The sequence below is a fragment of the Mastacembelus armatus genome, chromosome 13, assembly GCF_900324485.2.
Source record: "Mastacembelus armatus chromosome 13, fMasArm1.2, whole genome shotgun sequence".
Taxonomy (NCBI): domain Eukaryota; kingdom Metazoa; phylum Chordata; class Actinopteri; order Synbranchiformes; family Mastacembelidae; genus Mastacembelus; species Mastacembelus armatus.
In genome coordinates this window covers 25,389,054-25,405,206 of record NC_046645.1, presented here as the reverse complement: position 1 = coordinate 25,405,206, position 16,153 = coordinate 25,389,054, and the positions used below count along the sequence as shown (strand labels likewise).

The window sequence follows — 16,153 nt, the reverse complement described above, 5'->3', positions numbered from 1 at the left end:
AGTTGGCTGACAGTAACCACAACTCACTGTGACTGTACCTCAACACTGATACTGTGGGAGACTGACACGTGTTTTGGTGATTTATGTTCCTGCTAATTTCATAGAATTCTTCTCCTGTGACCAAGGAACGTAATATAGACCAGGTGCCAAATGCACCTGTCTAAACAGCAGCTGTGCTCTGATCTTCAGCTCCTGCTGCAAATTTAAAAACATAGCCTGATCCAGACCATCTGTGGGGCTTTCAGCACACGGCTCCCTGTATCGCTTGTATCGTAGTGATGTCTGACCTGTCCTGTCAGACAACTGCTCTTATGAAAATCTGTGAGGTTGTCTATGAAAGGGAACGATGCGTATATATATATTCATCAAATGTCTCCAACAATATGAGGGGCAATCTTCATAAACACAATATAACTGAAACCATTACTGCCACATTAGATGGAGTAACTGGACAAAACACAGTGGTTACTAAACTGTGACTGCTGATCCAGGATTAATCAGGCCTGTGTGTGAGCCTGGTCTGAAGTGGACTGGATCACCGAATCACAGGTAAATTCAGGTTTTCTGAAACAGGCCTCATATCCTGACTGTTAGAAAACCTAAGATTAAAAACGTCAGTTCAGGATCTGAGACGTTTGGTTTTCTCTCCTGCTGACCAGCAATTTCTCAAACATGACAGTCTCTCCTCACAGAGACAGACAAAAGCAGATAAGTCTTGTTCCCCCTCGGTGGAGAAGGAGTTCCTCATTCACGACTGAGGAGGTGGAGAGTCTCCTCAGTCCTCCATCCAGGAGGTGAAACTTCTCATTCCCTTGTGCAGCAGGAGGAGGTGAAGTGGCTCCCGACTTCCTCATGCAGTGGGAGGAGGTGGTGCTCCTTTCCCTCACTCCCTCATGCAAATGTTGCACCTCCCGATGTTCTCCCTCTGCTGCAAAGCTTCAACCATCGTGGTGGAGGGGTTGTTGGAGGTGGAACTGAACGTTTCCACTCTGGTCAGCCAGAAACTGTAGATGTTGGAGAAGTAGTGACAGGTTCCTCGGGGCCCCTGGCACTCCACAAAGGGCTGGGTCCTGAAGTCCGTCAGACAGCTCCCTGTTGATGTCAGAGACTGACCACCACCCTCGTCACCTGCACCCGTATGCTGCAACACACGCAGGAAATGATATCATCAGGCATTGGACTCACTTCCTTCAGACAGACATCGTGTTTCAGCTGAGAACAGGGACTCGGTGCTCTCACTTATTTTATTTTAGTTAGTCTAGTTTAGTTTCAACTTGAAGTTCATTTTAATTTAGAGCTTTAAACTAAAACATTTATTTCAGACTTGAGTTTAGTTAAATCTTTTTTATCTTTAAAGTTTTTTGTATTGACAGTTGTAGCAGCAGTACAATCGACGTGGTACTAGCACTACTTCATTTTCAATAGTATTGTATATAAGTATTAGAACTGACTTTAGCAGTAGAGGTAGTATTGCAGTACCCACCATGAGGAAGGAGTATCCGGTCCATAGGCTCTTCCAGTTGGGGGGGCATTCTGGTGGGTAGGAGGTCTGGCTGTGCAGTGCGACAGGTGAGGAAGGAGCTTCACACACCACACAGCGGCTAATGTGCGCTTCGATGGCGTGTCCATCCATGGGCTTAGCGGGCACTGCTGCCGTCGTCGAAAGCCAGTACGATTTATCGTTACGACTGGCGTAAGAGCATGCTGCCGTGTTACAGGAGGAGAATGGCATGGTGGAAAAGACATGCATACACGAACCCGCATGACCTGCAAATCAAAACAGAACCGAACTTAGTGGCAAATATATCCAGCCGCTCCCTTAACACAATTGTTAGTTTTTGTGTGCAGATGTGGGTGTGAGCAAATCAGGAACACTGTCTGGAAGACTCATTCATTTCTCCGACACATACCCAGGTCCTGAGTGTGAGCCTTCTCCTGACCCTCCAGGTACAGTAGGCTGTATCCACTCCATAGGACCCTCATGTTTGATGGACAGGTGGGAACTGTCATTGATTGGCTGTGCTTCACCAACAGGAAGCCTGAGTTAACTATTCTGGATGGTCCCGGAGGACCAGGGTCACCTATTTGACCACGATCACCTGAGACACAAAGACCAAAACAGAAAGTTCATCAAAAATCAATAAAACAAATCTACACCAATGATACAAAGAACAGCTGCACAGCGGCTCCAAACATGATCCACATCTGTAGGGGAACACAAATGTTTTGACCTATGCAAGATGCACAACATTGTGTTCCTGACAGTGTTGCAGCTACAGTCAGTATAACATAACACAACAAGATGAAGTTCACCGATTTGGTTCGAGTAACTTGTATTTATTTCAGTTTATTGGACTGTTTGTCAGTTGCAATTCACATTAACCAAACAAACAATGTGAAGCTAACAAAAAATGGAATCAAATGAATATTAATAAGTGTCTGACTGTCACACAGGCACAGACAGATAGATGGAGATCTCACCTTTGGCTCCACCTACTCCAGTCTCCCCCTGCGGCCCTGGTTCTCCTCGGTCTCCGACTGGGCCTGGGGACCCCACAGAACCTAATAGTCCTACATCCCCACTGTCCCCCCTCATACCTAAAACACATCAACCAACATAATCAGCTACTCAGACACTGAAACTGATGTTAGTATATTCATATTGCACTGTCTCCTCCCAGCAGCAGGTTGTGGGGTTGAACTCCGGTGGACCCGGGGCCTTCTGTGTGGAGTCTGCATGTTGTCCCTGTGTCTGTGTGGGTTTTCTCCTTCCACAGTCCAAACACATGCAGGTTAGGTTGGTTGGTGCCTCTAAATTGCCTGTAGGTATGAATGTGAGTGTGTCTGTCTCAGTGTATCCTCCCTGTGATTGGCTGCTGATCTGTCCAGCGGGGACCTGCCTTTTACCCACTGTCTGCTGGGTAAAAGGCAGGCAATAAAATTAAGTGAACTAGTTGTGAATTTTATTATGATGTTTGCTGTGAAATTTGAGAAAAGACCAATTACTGTCTGATTAGGAGCTGGTCCACCTCCTGTTTCTCACCTTTGAATCCCTTTTGGCCAATTTCTCCCTGGAGGCCAATAGCTCCAGGTGCACCAGGGGGGCCAGGTGGACCTGGGCTGCCAAGTGGGGTTGGAGGGTAACGGGAGCACTGCAGGACTCCTCCCTTTTCTCCCTTTGGTCCCTCCAGTCCTTTAGGTCCTTTTGGTCCTGGAGGCCCCGTGGTACCGTAATTACCCGTAGGGCCCCGATTACCAGGTTGTCCCATAATCCCTTGACACCCTTTCTCACCTGATATAGACAGAAACACACATACAGACTTTATCACCAGTATGTAAGTGACAGTAAATGTTAAGGCATCCTCACAAAAATACAGTCGTAGAAGCTGAATTCACACACCAAGACTTAGGGATGGGTTCAAATAACCAGTGCCAAGTTGGTAAAATACCTGGATCCAGTTCTATATTGACCTACAATAATCTGCATCACATATTGGCCATAGGCTGACCTGATTATTGTCGAATCATTATCGATTATTATGGAAAAACCAGTATCAGTCGACCTCTACTTCATTATCACCACTGTCTCATTAAGGACTGGACAAAACTGGACTCCACACTTTTAACCTCTTAGGCCTTGGGCCATTTTTAAGACTACTGCTCAAAAATGACATAACCAAAATCTTTGTTTACATAAAAACAACTTGTGTACAGAAAACAACAAAGGTGAGACAAAATTCATTATCATCGCTTCATAACTTGATATTTATTTCTGCAGTTCCTGAGCTGGTCTTTCAGTGAGTTTTGGTGGTAGAGAAACTGGACTTGTATTGTTGGAATCTGCTTAGTGTTAGCTTTCAAATGGTGCATGTCGCATTAGCATGTGTTTTATGGGATTTTTCACAACATATTTTAGGTCTTGTACCTTCAGCTTGGTTTCAATATGTGGCTATTTAAATTGTGTTTAGTTTTCCTAAAATTGGGTTTGAGGATGATGATGGTTTCTGCTGGTTATGGGGCTAACAGGTTAACATATTTTGTAATGCTTTATGATGGAGCATAAATACATTTTAAAAAGTCACATTCTCACTTTGGCCTCTGTAGACACTGCCTAAGAAAAAAGAAGACTCAAGGCCTCTACCAGGTCTTTAAGAATCCACCATTTGAAGGGAAAGGAACTTCTAATAAAAAACCCACCACATTCAGACTGAATCACAGTTACATCACGCACAGGTGTAACTACAGTACACCTGTAGTTAGAGTTCAGTTCTGTCAGGTATCTTCATATAAACATATCTCTCAGATATATGGAGAGTCTGACCTTTGGCTCCAGTAGGTCCAGTGATGCCTGGATGTCCTGAGTACCCTGGCTGCCCCTTTGAACCTATGGGCCCCTGGCAACCTGGATCCCCATTGTCCCCATCATCCCCAGCCATTGGAAGGTTTGGACCTGGATCCCCCACCTCGCCAATAAAACCTGAATCACCAAACCCACTTCAGAAGCCATTCAGTGTGATTAATCTGTTAAAGTTTATTAAACATAAATGTTAAAGTCTGACCTGGCTCTCCATCTGGTCCAGGACAACCAGGGTCTCCAACTGGGCCTCTGACTGGATCCTGACAGTCGGGTCCAGGTTTACCTGGAGGTCCACAACCACCTGGAGGTCCTACAACAACGAATACATACATGTTACTCACCAAGAAACACACAGCATTTCTGATCTATGGATGGATCTGTGTGTTTATGTTACTGCACCTTTGGGTCCTTGGGGGCCTTTGGGTCCTGGTGGGCCATCCTGAGACAGACCGCTGTGACCTGGCGGACCAGAGGGACCCTTACTCCCAGGAATACCATCAAAACCTGGATGACCAGGCACACCCAGACCTGAACAGAGAGACAGACATTTAGAGGAAATTTGATTTCCCAGTTCCCAGAGTCCCAGTGATGTAATAAACTAATAAATTCCCCAAAAAAATTGAAAATAACCAAAGCCAAAGTTTTCTGCAATAAAACAGTCTGAACAATGTGCTGTTGGGACCAGTTGGGTTAAAGTCAGGGTGCTGAACTCTACTTTGACCAAATATCTGCTGTGGACCAATAGCTATCTTGTTACAACAAATACATAAGAATCATACCTCTAGAGCCCATGTCCCCCTTCACTCCTTTCAGTCCATCCAGTCCATGAAGACCAGGTGGTCCTGGAGGACCTGATGCAATAAAAGATTGTTAAAAAGCCAAATGTAAACTTATTGTGACAAACTCATGCATCTGTACAAAAAAAAAATCAATCGACCGGATCAGTGTCAGAAAACTGGTGGCGGAAAAGTGCCAGAGGGGACGAAGCAGGTGAAACTCTCGAGGGAGTCTGTTGTATGTGTTGGCAGAGGAGAGGCCCCACCTGTGGGCAACTGCTCCTGGGTAATCAAAGAAATGGAACTGGGGAGGCCTCTGCAGGCAGGTGATGTCAGGTGTTGGCCGGGCAGCTGCCAGTGATAGACGGCTGAGCAGCTGTGGAATATAGCGGCTCGAGGAATAGCTGCCAGCGCAGCAGTAGAATAATAAAGACGTGTAATAACATACGTGTAATAACCTGAATATTGAGCCTATGAGGGTATGTTGTGTTTGATCTATTCACAAGAATGGTTTTTTTTTTTACTTCGTTATGATAGTGCATAAGGCATTTAGTGTATTTCATTTTGATTTAAAATAATTTGATGCTTTTTCCTAAAGAGTTAAAACATGCAATTACATAATGAAAAAACGGAAACTGGTATGAGTATAGAGATTTCAGTAAAGGAGGAAACCACCCAGATGTATATTTTCTTTGTATTATTGTGTTGGCGTGTGACGTGAAGACGCAGGGGGCGGACACGGAAGAAAAAAAACGGGAGACAGTTGTTGGAGATGGCGACGCTCGCTGGGAGCAAGCACACCCTAGGGGAAGGACAAGGTGTTTAGGGACACGTTTAGGGACACAACTTAGGTCAGCTGTTCAGTTCTTCTTGCTCCGAGGGACCGCGGATGTTTCGGGGACGACTCGCGCCGTGAGGTTGTGAGTGGCTGCACCATTCCGAGGTCGACGCTGATGGAGCTAAGATAGCACTAGCATCGCGTGTCTACAGTGGTTACCACGGAGCCAGCAGAAGAGACGACGGTGGGGCCGCCAGACACTCTGCATTCACCTGCGCCGAGGGAAGTAGAGTACGGAAGGTTGGACCCCAAAATGGACGTGATCTTCAGCGCGCGCCAACGCTAATTGCAAGCTTGCATACACAATAACTTAAGAGTGCACCCGCAGACAAACTATGAATTTACAATTCCCATGGGTGTAGAACTGTTTTTTTTGTTGAGTATAAAATTCTGTTAATTAATTTTGCATTTGGATAATATAAAAAGAAAAGAGGAAAAAAAAACACCTTAAAACGCCATCACTGTGTATGGTTGATTTTTTTTTTTTTCCTGTAAGACCCACATTGGAAGAGGATCATTCCAAGGTAAATTTGTATCCTGTTATATGTATTGGTTCATATTACTCCAAGAAGCTTTACATTAATTAAGATTGGAAATTATACAGTTACCCTAGACAGATTTGTTTTTTTTGAATGTCTCTCTTACCATAGAGTTAATGAAGTAAAGGGGTCCCATATTGCATAGGATTACTTCATTCTAACGAGCCGTGTGGTAAAGGGGGTTACATACGTGTAAATGAAACACGGGGCAGGGCAAGAGATCATATGGTGGCAGGGAAAAGACACAGGAAATGATACAAGATACTCCTGAGGGACCACTACCAATGAGTTTTTCTTGACCCTGATCAGATAGCTACCTGAAGATGGGGTTTATGCTCAAAGCAAAATGAAGTTGTAGCTCTTCCTCCCTTAAAGAAAATGCTTAGTTAACTTTTTTCTCTTTGCTAGACACATTTTGCTTCTCACTGAGTTCAAACACATCTGGATTTGAGTTCTGACCTTTGAGTCCTTGACAGCCTTGCAAACCTGGAGGACCATCAGGACCTGCCTTACCAGCAGCACCTGGATGACCTGGACAACCTCTGGGACCTGGGGGGCCGATTACGCCTGGAATAAGCCAGACAGAGCAGATTAGGGTAAACAGCTTGTTTTATTTCAAACTGCAGTTTATTAACACAGAAACATACAAACTCTGCAGATAATGGGGCATGGTTGGCATGAACAAATAAAGGCCAGGTACCAAATAGATGTTTCAGAAGGTGTGGGCTTATGTCACACTAAACTCTGCTCAAACCACGTGCTTTAAGCAAAAATACTGTTTTTCTGCATCTAAATAATTCCAGTTTCTTCTTTGCCATGCTCTGATCTGTGGTAAGACAACTGTGGTTTACTCTAAGTTGATTAGGTTAGGAACCTTCTATCTAAAGCCAATTGGGTCAGGGACTCAGGGGTTAGGAACCCAGGCGCTTTAGTGTTATCCTTAGAATACGGGTCTAAACAGCCATAGACTTAAATAAAGGGTTCGGAACTTCCGGCTCTAGTCTACTCGATCCTAGACGTAAGAGTCCGGGACTCAGGATCCTCTCCGCAGATAGTCTGTGTTGAGGTACTTTTAGTCCATCAGGGATGGGACAAACTGAAAGTAGGGGACCCACAAATATGGGTCAGCGTGGTCCGATAGTTGAAATCATGAGGGGCAAATATGGTGACAAAGCGGTGGCATGCCTACAAACATGGCTCATCACTATTTGCTGTTTCCCATTTTGATTTTTGCTTTTGTATTTTTAAATAGTTTTTAATTTCTGTAAAGCACTTTGAATTACTCTGTGTATGAATTGTGCTATATAATTGTGCTTGCCTTGCCTATACATGGCCATCTCACTTCAGAGTCCTGTTTACCTCCCCTTCTGCTCCCAGACTGACTGAACAGCTGCTGGTCTTTTGTGGTTTTGGTTGGGAGTCACGTGACTCATCTCTTGTTACAAAGTAAATGTCAAACAAAGGTGGGTCTCTTTACCTGGTTCACCTGGGTCTCCACCGTAGCCTAGATCTCCTTTGCATCCTTTCTGTCCTTGAGCCCCATTGGAACCGGGTCCTCCAGGAGCTCCCTGAGGTCCAGGATATCCTGAGAGAGAAAGCAAAGAAAAACAGTTGTTTTATACAGAAACTGGTTTTCAGTAGTGGTTTACAAACCATGGTGCTCCAAAATGATCAAAGGGCCAGACTGCCCCACTGCTGTAAAACCAGAACTAAATCATCACCTGGAGGCCCGGAATCTCCATGAGGCCCCTTGTTTCCAGGTAGACCAGGACAACCAACAGAGTCTCCTTTATCGCCTGAAAGACAAAACAAACCTTACACAGTATCCTGCACAGTACAAATCAGTTTGTCTTTGTGTTTCATGACTGAAATGTGAATTTACCTTTTGGTCCATTACATCCTGGGTGGCCAGGTTGACCAGATTTACCTGGATATCCTGGGTCTCCCTGCAACCACAAACAACAGCAGATCAATATTCTTGAATATTTAGCTTCAAATGAAGGATAACAATCGAGTTGTCTGGTCCTCTGCTTGTAGATGCTGGAGACCTTTAAAAGTTGGATTTTAAAGTAACAACTATGTCCACTTACAGTTGGAATGTCCAACCTGTACAGGTGTGACAAGCAGCTGTACTTCGTATCTAGTCTCAGGTAAAGCATATGTACTTTCTCTGTCCTAACACATGAAGTCGTTTACTCATCTTACTTGATCGCCCGTTTTTCCAGGGAAGCCAATGAATCCTGGAGGTCCTTGACATCCAGGTGGTGCTGGGGCTCCTGGTTTGCCAAATGGCCCGGTGGGCCCTTGGGGCCCTGCGACACCAGGGAACCCATGGATGCCTGGATACCCTGGGTTACCTGTAGGTCCTTGCACACCTTTACTCCCTGTAGAGAGTGAGTTTTTGATGTCGAAAAGGAGAATTAGTCTGATGTTAGTGCTCAAAGACCTCCAGAGCATCATGGGAATTCTGCATTGACAATGTGTCATTGCTGGCTTTGGTTGGCAATTTGTAGTACTGGCAAACAATTAAGCAAAATAATGTTTTGTACCACTGGTACATACTGCCTACCCACAGCCTTGCACTCACCCTCATCCTCCTTCTCAACTTCAAACGGAGTCAGCACATGTTTAGCCAGCAAATGTCGTGACTGATCTTTTCTCCCCTTAGGATATACTTGTCTTGTTCTTGCCCCACCCCGTCTCAGCTCATCTTTTCTCAACTTGACTTGTCTTAGATCGCCTCAACATCTGACCTGGACTCCTCGCTCCACTAATAGCATTTTGATATACTTTTCTTTCCGGGAGCTTTTTGATATTTACTTAGAACTGTTTTCAGAGACAGGTTTACAGACACACTGTTAAAGTTTTCTCAGTTCAGGAGTCTAAACCTCTGGGATTGATATGCAGTGTCAGGCATGTTTCCAACTCTACCTGAATGCAACACCAAACCTCTAATTTAAAAGGGTTGTGACCCTTCCTGTGTGACATCACAGCCTGACACTGGTCTCTGAGGTAACAAAACAGAGTCATGATGTCACTCTAACCTCGTGATCCAGTGAAGCCTTTGATACCACAGGTTCCTGGTTTTCCTTTCTCCCCTTTGATGGGGATAGGTATGGTGTCTCCTGGAGGCCCCGGGAATCCTTTAAAGCCTGTAGTGGACACGGGGGAGTTTTTAAAGTGATTTAAGGTGGAAATTATATTATTATTATTATTACCCATTCCGTTGTCTCATCAGGTTTTTGTTCCGTATGAATAGATTTAACATTAAACCCTTAACCTGGCATCCTGTTACAATGGTACATAATTATTTTGGACTAGTACTGCAAGAGAGATTATACTGCAGTAGTACTCACTTAGTGTTTACCTTTTTCTCCTCTCTGCCCATCATATCCCTGAAATCCATCTCGTCCATTGAATCCCCTCTCCCCTGTCTTCCCTGGGGCTCCAGGGACTCCAGTCTTTCCTGAGGGCCCTCGTTCTCCATCTCTGCCTTGGGATCCTGCCACACCTGAAGCATACAGACAAAACGTCAGTGAAACTGTCCCCAGGAAACATTTAAGCACAGGTGTGTCTGACAGAGGGGCTCACCTTTCTGACCTTCAGGTGCACACAGTCCTGTGTCTCCACTGAGGCCAGGGGGACCCTGAGGACCTGGGTACCCTGGGAAGCCTGGAGGGCCTGGTTTACCAACAGGTCCTTTAGGACCAAAACCTGGAGGACCCATCTCCCCAGTATCACCTTTCTGTCCCTGACAACCTGTATAGAAACAGAATGAGATCACAGAAAAGCTATTATGATGTTCTCTCACATACGGTCATGGTCAAAAATATTGGCACCACTGCATTCCTGTCAGATAACGCACTACTTCTCCCAGGAAACTGCTGCAAACAAAAAAAATCAGAGAAAACCAAATCTGACACTTTCTAAAGACAACTCAAAAAATGGGCAGGACAAAATATTTTCAGAAATAATTGTATTTGAAGCATGTGATGCCCTTTTAATTTGTAATTAAACTCAATGCAGAAATTACAGTCGGGTATGGTCGTGTCAGCCTTTGTATTGTGTGTCAGTGTGTACACAGTGAGCATGGAGAAAAAACAAACAAAATTGTGGAAAAGCAGGGGCAATCTAAACGAAACAAAATAAATACACATACAGTTTTCTGGAACAAGTGGTTTGTTTTCTGACAGAAATTCAGGCATGCCAATATTTTTGGCCATGACTGTACGTGACTGTAACTGTGTAACACAACATGGAGAAATGTAGGAGCCAAACCTGTGCATCCTTTAGGTCCTGGAGGACCAAAGGGGCCCCTGCAACCGGGTTTAGCTCTATCACAGAGATTGTTTGAGGGGCCTCTGCAACCAGGTATACCTGGTCTCCCATCTTGTCCTCTTTGGCCCTTTGCTCCAGGGACCCCAGTCAAACCTGGGACTCCTGGAGAAAGAAAAAAGAATTTGTGTTTTTACACTGTGAATCTGATTTCTGCTTCAACACAGAGCGACATATTCTGACATGAATCCTTTCTTTTGTTTTTCTTTGGCTTTTTTCAACACATCTTTCTTGTGAAACACTTGATCTTTGGAATATAATGAATGTTTTGACACATTTTCCAGATGGTTAAAGGCATGAAACTGGAGGCTGTCAGAGGATTTTCCTGTGAGGTTTCTACAAATTGAAACATTACTGTCTCTGTAAAGCCATGTTTGGGCAGCTGAGTTTCTCTTAAAAATCAACTTGAAGAAATTTCTGTCATCACACTGTAGAAATCAGTTTATATTGGTCAAAGCATGGCTCCACTACAGAAAAAATATTTTCTCAAATCTTAACGACTCACCATTATGTACACCAAACTAAGAGATGAAATGATGGAAGAGTCTTTGCTATACATTTTATTATGAACTCCACTGTACATTTCAGATGCAGTAATTCACCTTGTTGTCCATTCTTGCCAAGGGGGCCAGGGACTCCTTTAGGTCCATGAAAGCCTTGTGATCCTTTAAAGCCAATTGGTCCCGAATCGCCAACAGCAGAGTCCCCTGCAGTGCCCCTGAGTCCAGAAGAACCTGGGAGCCCTGGAGAGCCTGGTGCACACAGTCAAACATGTTTTAAACAAGGCTGATGAAGACCAAACCAGTGTTGTCATGTTTGTACTTTAGTTATTTTCTCAGACAGGAACTGTCTTGTTACCAACTAATTGTGGAAGTTCACTATTTACAGAGCAGTTTCAGTGCAGGATATTTTGCTCCGCTCTCCATCCATCCATCCATCCATCCATCCATCCATCCATCATCTATACCCCCTTATTCCTAACCAGGGTCACAGGGATCTGCTGGAGCCTATCCCAGCTCTCTTTGGGTGAAAGTCAGGGGTACACCCTGGACAGATCACCAGTCCATCACAGGGCCACATAGAGACAAACAACCTCACACACTCACACTCACACTCACTCCTATGGGCAATTTAGAGTCACCAATCAACCTGATATACATGTTTTTGGACTGTTGGAGGAAATCGGAGTACCTGGAGTTGCTCTTCATCCATATCTTCATAATAGTAGCCAGGAGACAAAATCTCAGGTGTGTCATTAGTTAACAGGATACAGAAAACATGGGCTGAATCTCAACTGTCTTATTTTATCACTCCTTGGTCCATGGTTGACTTGGAAGTTGTCCCAGTCCACCATGATGAAGGACGTCTCAAAACTCTTATTTCTGCTGTGAGGAGCGACGACTGAGGAGCTTTAACCCAGGATACATTGGTCTGTTACAGACTGACACGCCCCTTTACACAGTTTTCAAATACTGATCATTGTTTTTTTTTGTTCTGTTCCATGGTGATTCCCTAAAATTTAAGTGAACCAAAACACTAACAAAAGCTTTTTTTGCCTCCAGCTTCTTCAGAGGTTTTGGGGGCCTGCAGGAATGTTACGTCCATTTTACATTAAGGTAAAAACACTGGAGTTTCAGCTTTCCCTGAACCAAACATACTGGGTTTGTATGAATCCGTGCTTCATTGAAACAACTCAAAATGGACAGTTTTAGTGTCACCTGAACCTTTGGATAATGTGTCAAACCGTCACACAGTCACAGGTGAGTGTACCTGGATCTCCACCATAACTAAAGCCTTCTGCCCCTTCTTCTCCAGTGTCTCCAACAGAACCTTGAGGTCCTGCAGGAAGAGAAGATACATGGAAAGATGTTTATTTTTTTTTCTGTAAAGGACAGGTGTGATACAGATCTGACACGTATGCGCTGGAACCTTGAAGTCCAGGAAGTCCAGGAAGTCCAGCATGTCCTTTGTCTCCCTTAGCTCCATCAGGTCCAGTGATGCCACGAAAACCTGCAGGACCTGGGGTTCCTGTGTAACCTGGACAGTCAGACAGTCGGGTGAGCCAACAGGTGAAGGTTAAGTCAGACAGACAGGTGGACAGGAAGTCAAGCAGATATTAGAGATGCTTTTTACCTGAGCTTCCAGTGTCTCCTTTCTCTCCGGGGGGACCAGTAGTTCTGGGTACACAGGGTGGTGTATCACCTACAGGAAGGCGGAGCGGTCCATTGTGAAATGGGTGAAGTTATTGAGAATTTAAAGGAGTGTACAGGAAATAAAATGTGTTGTTAAAGTTGTTTTTGCTGATTTTAGAGTATTAATTTAACGATGACTTCAGGTCTTACCTTTTGGCCCGTTCTGCCCTTGGGGACCAGGGAATCCTGGAGGTCCTGGGTCTCCAGGGCTCCCACGCTGTCCTATGGCTCCAACTATTCCTAGTCCTGGGGGCCCTGAAGGTCCTATGAATCCTTTTGACCCTTCAAGTCCAGGGAAGCCTCTTTCTCCAGGACAGCTGGGGAAACTCTCACCCTGAAAAGGAACAGATTTAAAGACGAGGATGCAACAGCAGGACCAGGAACAACATTGAGCAGGAGCAGCGTAAAGCGCTGCCAACGTCCCCTGGAGGCTGTAGAGTTCATAACAGGAGCAGTACAAACATATCCTCTGATCTTAGATTCATGCCGAGGGTAGTGTTACAGCAGGCTGACACTTCAGCACTTCAGAACCATATACACAAACACATTGTGCCAACATTTGTCGCATGTCATCTCTCTACATCCTCCATGTGCTGTCCACCTCTCCTCGATCCACTGGGGAATAGAGGCAAAAACCCCAAAATCTGTGTGTTCAGATTACACTGAAGAGGAATATAATTTAATTGTACACATTACACCAGTGAGGAAAACCAGTGGTCTGGAGAAATATTCCTGGAGTCATTCATATCTAAAGGAATAAGATCAGGAACTTTTGTTAGACGCATAGCAGTCTAGCTTAGATTTACTGTGTGAGTAAAAAAAAAAATCCAACTTTCTGTCAAGCTGACTGGAAACTGGAGCAGTTGACCCTTCGGCTAGCAAACAAGCGACTCGACTTACTGAGCCGCAGTCACCCAGGACTGACATACCTCATGATCAGTACCGGTTTTGTTTCTCATGTAACCCTATGTACATTGTACTGTCCCATTCTGCTTCTGTGTGGATGTGGCATGGATGCAGGTTTACACCTATTGAGCACACCTGAAGTGTCTGACTGACCTGGGGTCCAGGGTTTCCGGGGGCACCAGGGAGCCCTGTGCTTCCACTTCTTCCTAGGAATCCTCGCCTGCCAACCAGACCCTGCTGGCCCTGGTCTCCTTTTTCACCTGGAGGCAGAAATCCGACCAGAACCACTGATAGACTGACCTGACCTGTATACATTTCTGCCTGATCAGAAGCATCTCAGTTTCTTTTGTCCACGTTAGTCACAATCTCTGCGTCAGTCCTAATATGGAGCTGAGCATGAATCAATTATGGTGCAGCTGCAACAAGATGAATTTATTGTGATTTACACACATTTGGGAGTATATAATTAAACACATAAATTACATAAACAACCAAAATTAATATTTGCTGCATGAATTGTTTACATTTTCAAATCAGCGAATGGCTAATGGTCAATAAACATGAGACTTAAAAAAGAAACTGAGGTTTGACCTGACATATTGTACTGGCTGCTGTATGGAGTTCAGGACAGATGAAGTACGTATACAAACAGCTGATGAACTCACCTACAATATCCACCACTGTGAAATCTCCCTTATGCCCTTTACACCCTTGGTGACCTGGAAATCCACTCTGACCCTGCATTCAAAATAATCAGTAAGACAAAAAACAACACAAAACTGAAGCAACAAACCATGAACCTCAGGCCGCTGACCTCTGATCTGTAGTTAATTACCCACCTGCTGTCCCTTCTCGCCATGGTCCCCAGGTAAACCTTCCTCTCCTCTTGCCCCCGGGGCCCCTGTGCCTCCTGGAAATCCTGGATCCCCCGGGTCTCCTGGAGCTCCCATGTGGCCCTTGAGTATAGCAGGAGGGCCACAAACACAGTCACCACAAGTACCTGAAACACACAGGTGGATTTAAAAACAAATGTAAAATCAGTTTGTGGAGCTCCAAAGGGAATGGCTTGCATCCTTCTTCCATTCTAATAGGTCTATTGAGGCCTGTTTTGGTACTTTGGCTTTGGTACTGTTGCATTTTATTGGAGCTTTTGACACCATAAACCACAATGTCCTAATGAATTGACTTGTTTGTTTTATTTATAAAGCACACATTAATACAACAGCTGTTGTCCAAGGTGCTGTACAAAGCAATAAATAATTGAATGATAGAATAAAACAATGACATGAAAAGAAAGAAAAGCAGGAGATGTAAGCAGTATGGTCCTATTCTGTTGTCTTAGAATAGGTTTCCTAAATAAGCTGTTGTATCTTATCGTATGCAGGTGATATTTGATCCTACATCTCTACGGACTGTCAAAAGGTAACATAATATCTCTATTATATGGCTGACTAATGTTTCTGTCACTCTTGTGCCTCTAGTACAGGAAGGTGTTGATTCCTTCCACTCATCTGTAAAATCCTTCAGGTGTGTATACCTGTTTCCATTGCAAATTTTTACCATTTGAGAGAACCTCCAAATTATACTGCAAATGTGCTTGTAACTCTTCCATCACCTGTCAGAGTAGAGCAGAAACCAAAACCTGGATCATGTTCAAGTGGTCCAATATTCTGCCAGTAAACTTTTGACTAGGTCTTCAGAAAGGCATAATGAGACACCAAACACCCCATTAAATGACCCCATTAATTCACTGCTGTGAGGGAAATTTACACCTTGACAGACTTCATGGCTGTGTGGATGTAACAGACAATGTCTGCTAGCTCCCTGTGTGACCTGTGTGAATTCAACAAGGACTTTTGACACAGCTTTGTATTTGTATTTGTATTCATTAGGAAGCAGACAAAAAGTCATAGACACAATAATTATATTACGTATGCCATCCTGCCGGCATGATTTACCTGTGAGTGATTGTCATGTATAAATTAATGCTGCTGAACGGATATAAAAGCTGATCATTTTCTGTGTTTGGGGTCAATCGGTATTGACCCGTTCTGAGGATCGTATGCTCTGTTGTTTTGCCTATTAAACTTGCAATCCTATAACCTGAGATTTGCCTCCAAGTGCTTTTTTCCAGGACAACTGCCACAGGTCTCTGTGATCAGGGTTTGTTGTTTTGTTCTGAGGACAAAAAACTAAAGGAGGCAGTGCTT

General features: G+C 44.3%; 1 protein-coding gene across 1 annotated transcript in view; it reads right to left on the bottom strand.

The window, feature by feature from the left end:
• Positions 1-883: 883 nt before the first annotated feature.
• The window catches only part of col4a4 (collagen, type IV, alpha 4), a 45,395-nt gene continuing 30,125 nt past the window's right edge, over positions 884-16,153 (bottom strand). The window contains exons 21-46 of the mRNA XM_033325501.1: positions 14,783-14,943; positions 14,609-14,681; positions 14,097-14,203; positions 13,188-13,371; positions 12,979-13,047; positions 12,775-12,882; positions 12,616-12,684; positions 11,448-11,597; positions 10,789-10,950; positions 10,102-10,269; positions 9,878-10,021; positions 9,555-9,662; positions 8,716-8,894; positions 8,393-8,456; positions 8,232-8,306; positions 7,988-8,095; positions 6,970-7,077; positions 5,137-5,208; positions 4,757-4,885; positions 4,560-4,667; positions 4,322-4,477; positions 3,044-3,292; positions 2,482-2,598; positions 1,911-2,099; positions 1,484-1,767; positions 884-1,141 (exon numbers count right to left, since the gene is read on the bottom strand). Of these exons, the coding sequence (XP_033181392.1) occupies positions 884-1,141; positions 1,484-1,767; positions 1,911-2,099; positions 2,482-2,598; positions 3,044-3,292; positions 4,322-4,477; positions 4,560-4,667; positions 4,757-4,885; positions 5,137-5,208; positions 6,970-7,077; positions 7,988-8,095; positions 8,232-8,306; positions 8,393-8,456; positions 8,716-8,894; positions 9,555-9,662; positions 9,878-10,021; positions 10,102-10,269; positions 10,789-10,950; positions 11,448-11,597; positions 12,616-12,684; positions 12,775-12,882; positions 12,979-13,047; positions 13,188-13,371; positions 14,097-14,203; positions 14,609-14,681; positions 14,783-14,943 (3,599 nt within the window). The remainder of the gene's footprint in view (positions 1,142-1,483; positions 1,768-1,910; positions 2,100-2,481; positions 2,599-3,043; positions 3,293-4,321; positions 4,478-4,559; positions 4,668-4,756; positions 4,886-5,136; positions 5,209-6,969; positions 7,078-7,987; positions 8,096-8,231; positions 8,307-8,392; positions 8,457-8,715; positions 8,895-9,554; positions 9,663-9,877; positions 10,022-10,101; positions 10,270-10,788; positions 10,951-11,447; positions 11,598-12,615; positions 12,685-12,774; positions 12,883-12,978; positions 13,048-13,187; positions 13,372-14,096; positions 14,204-14,608; positions 14,682-14,782; positions 14,944-16,153) is intronic.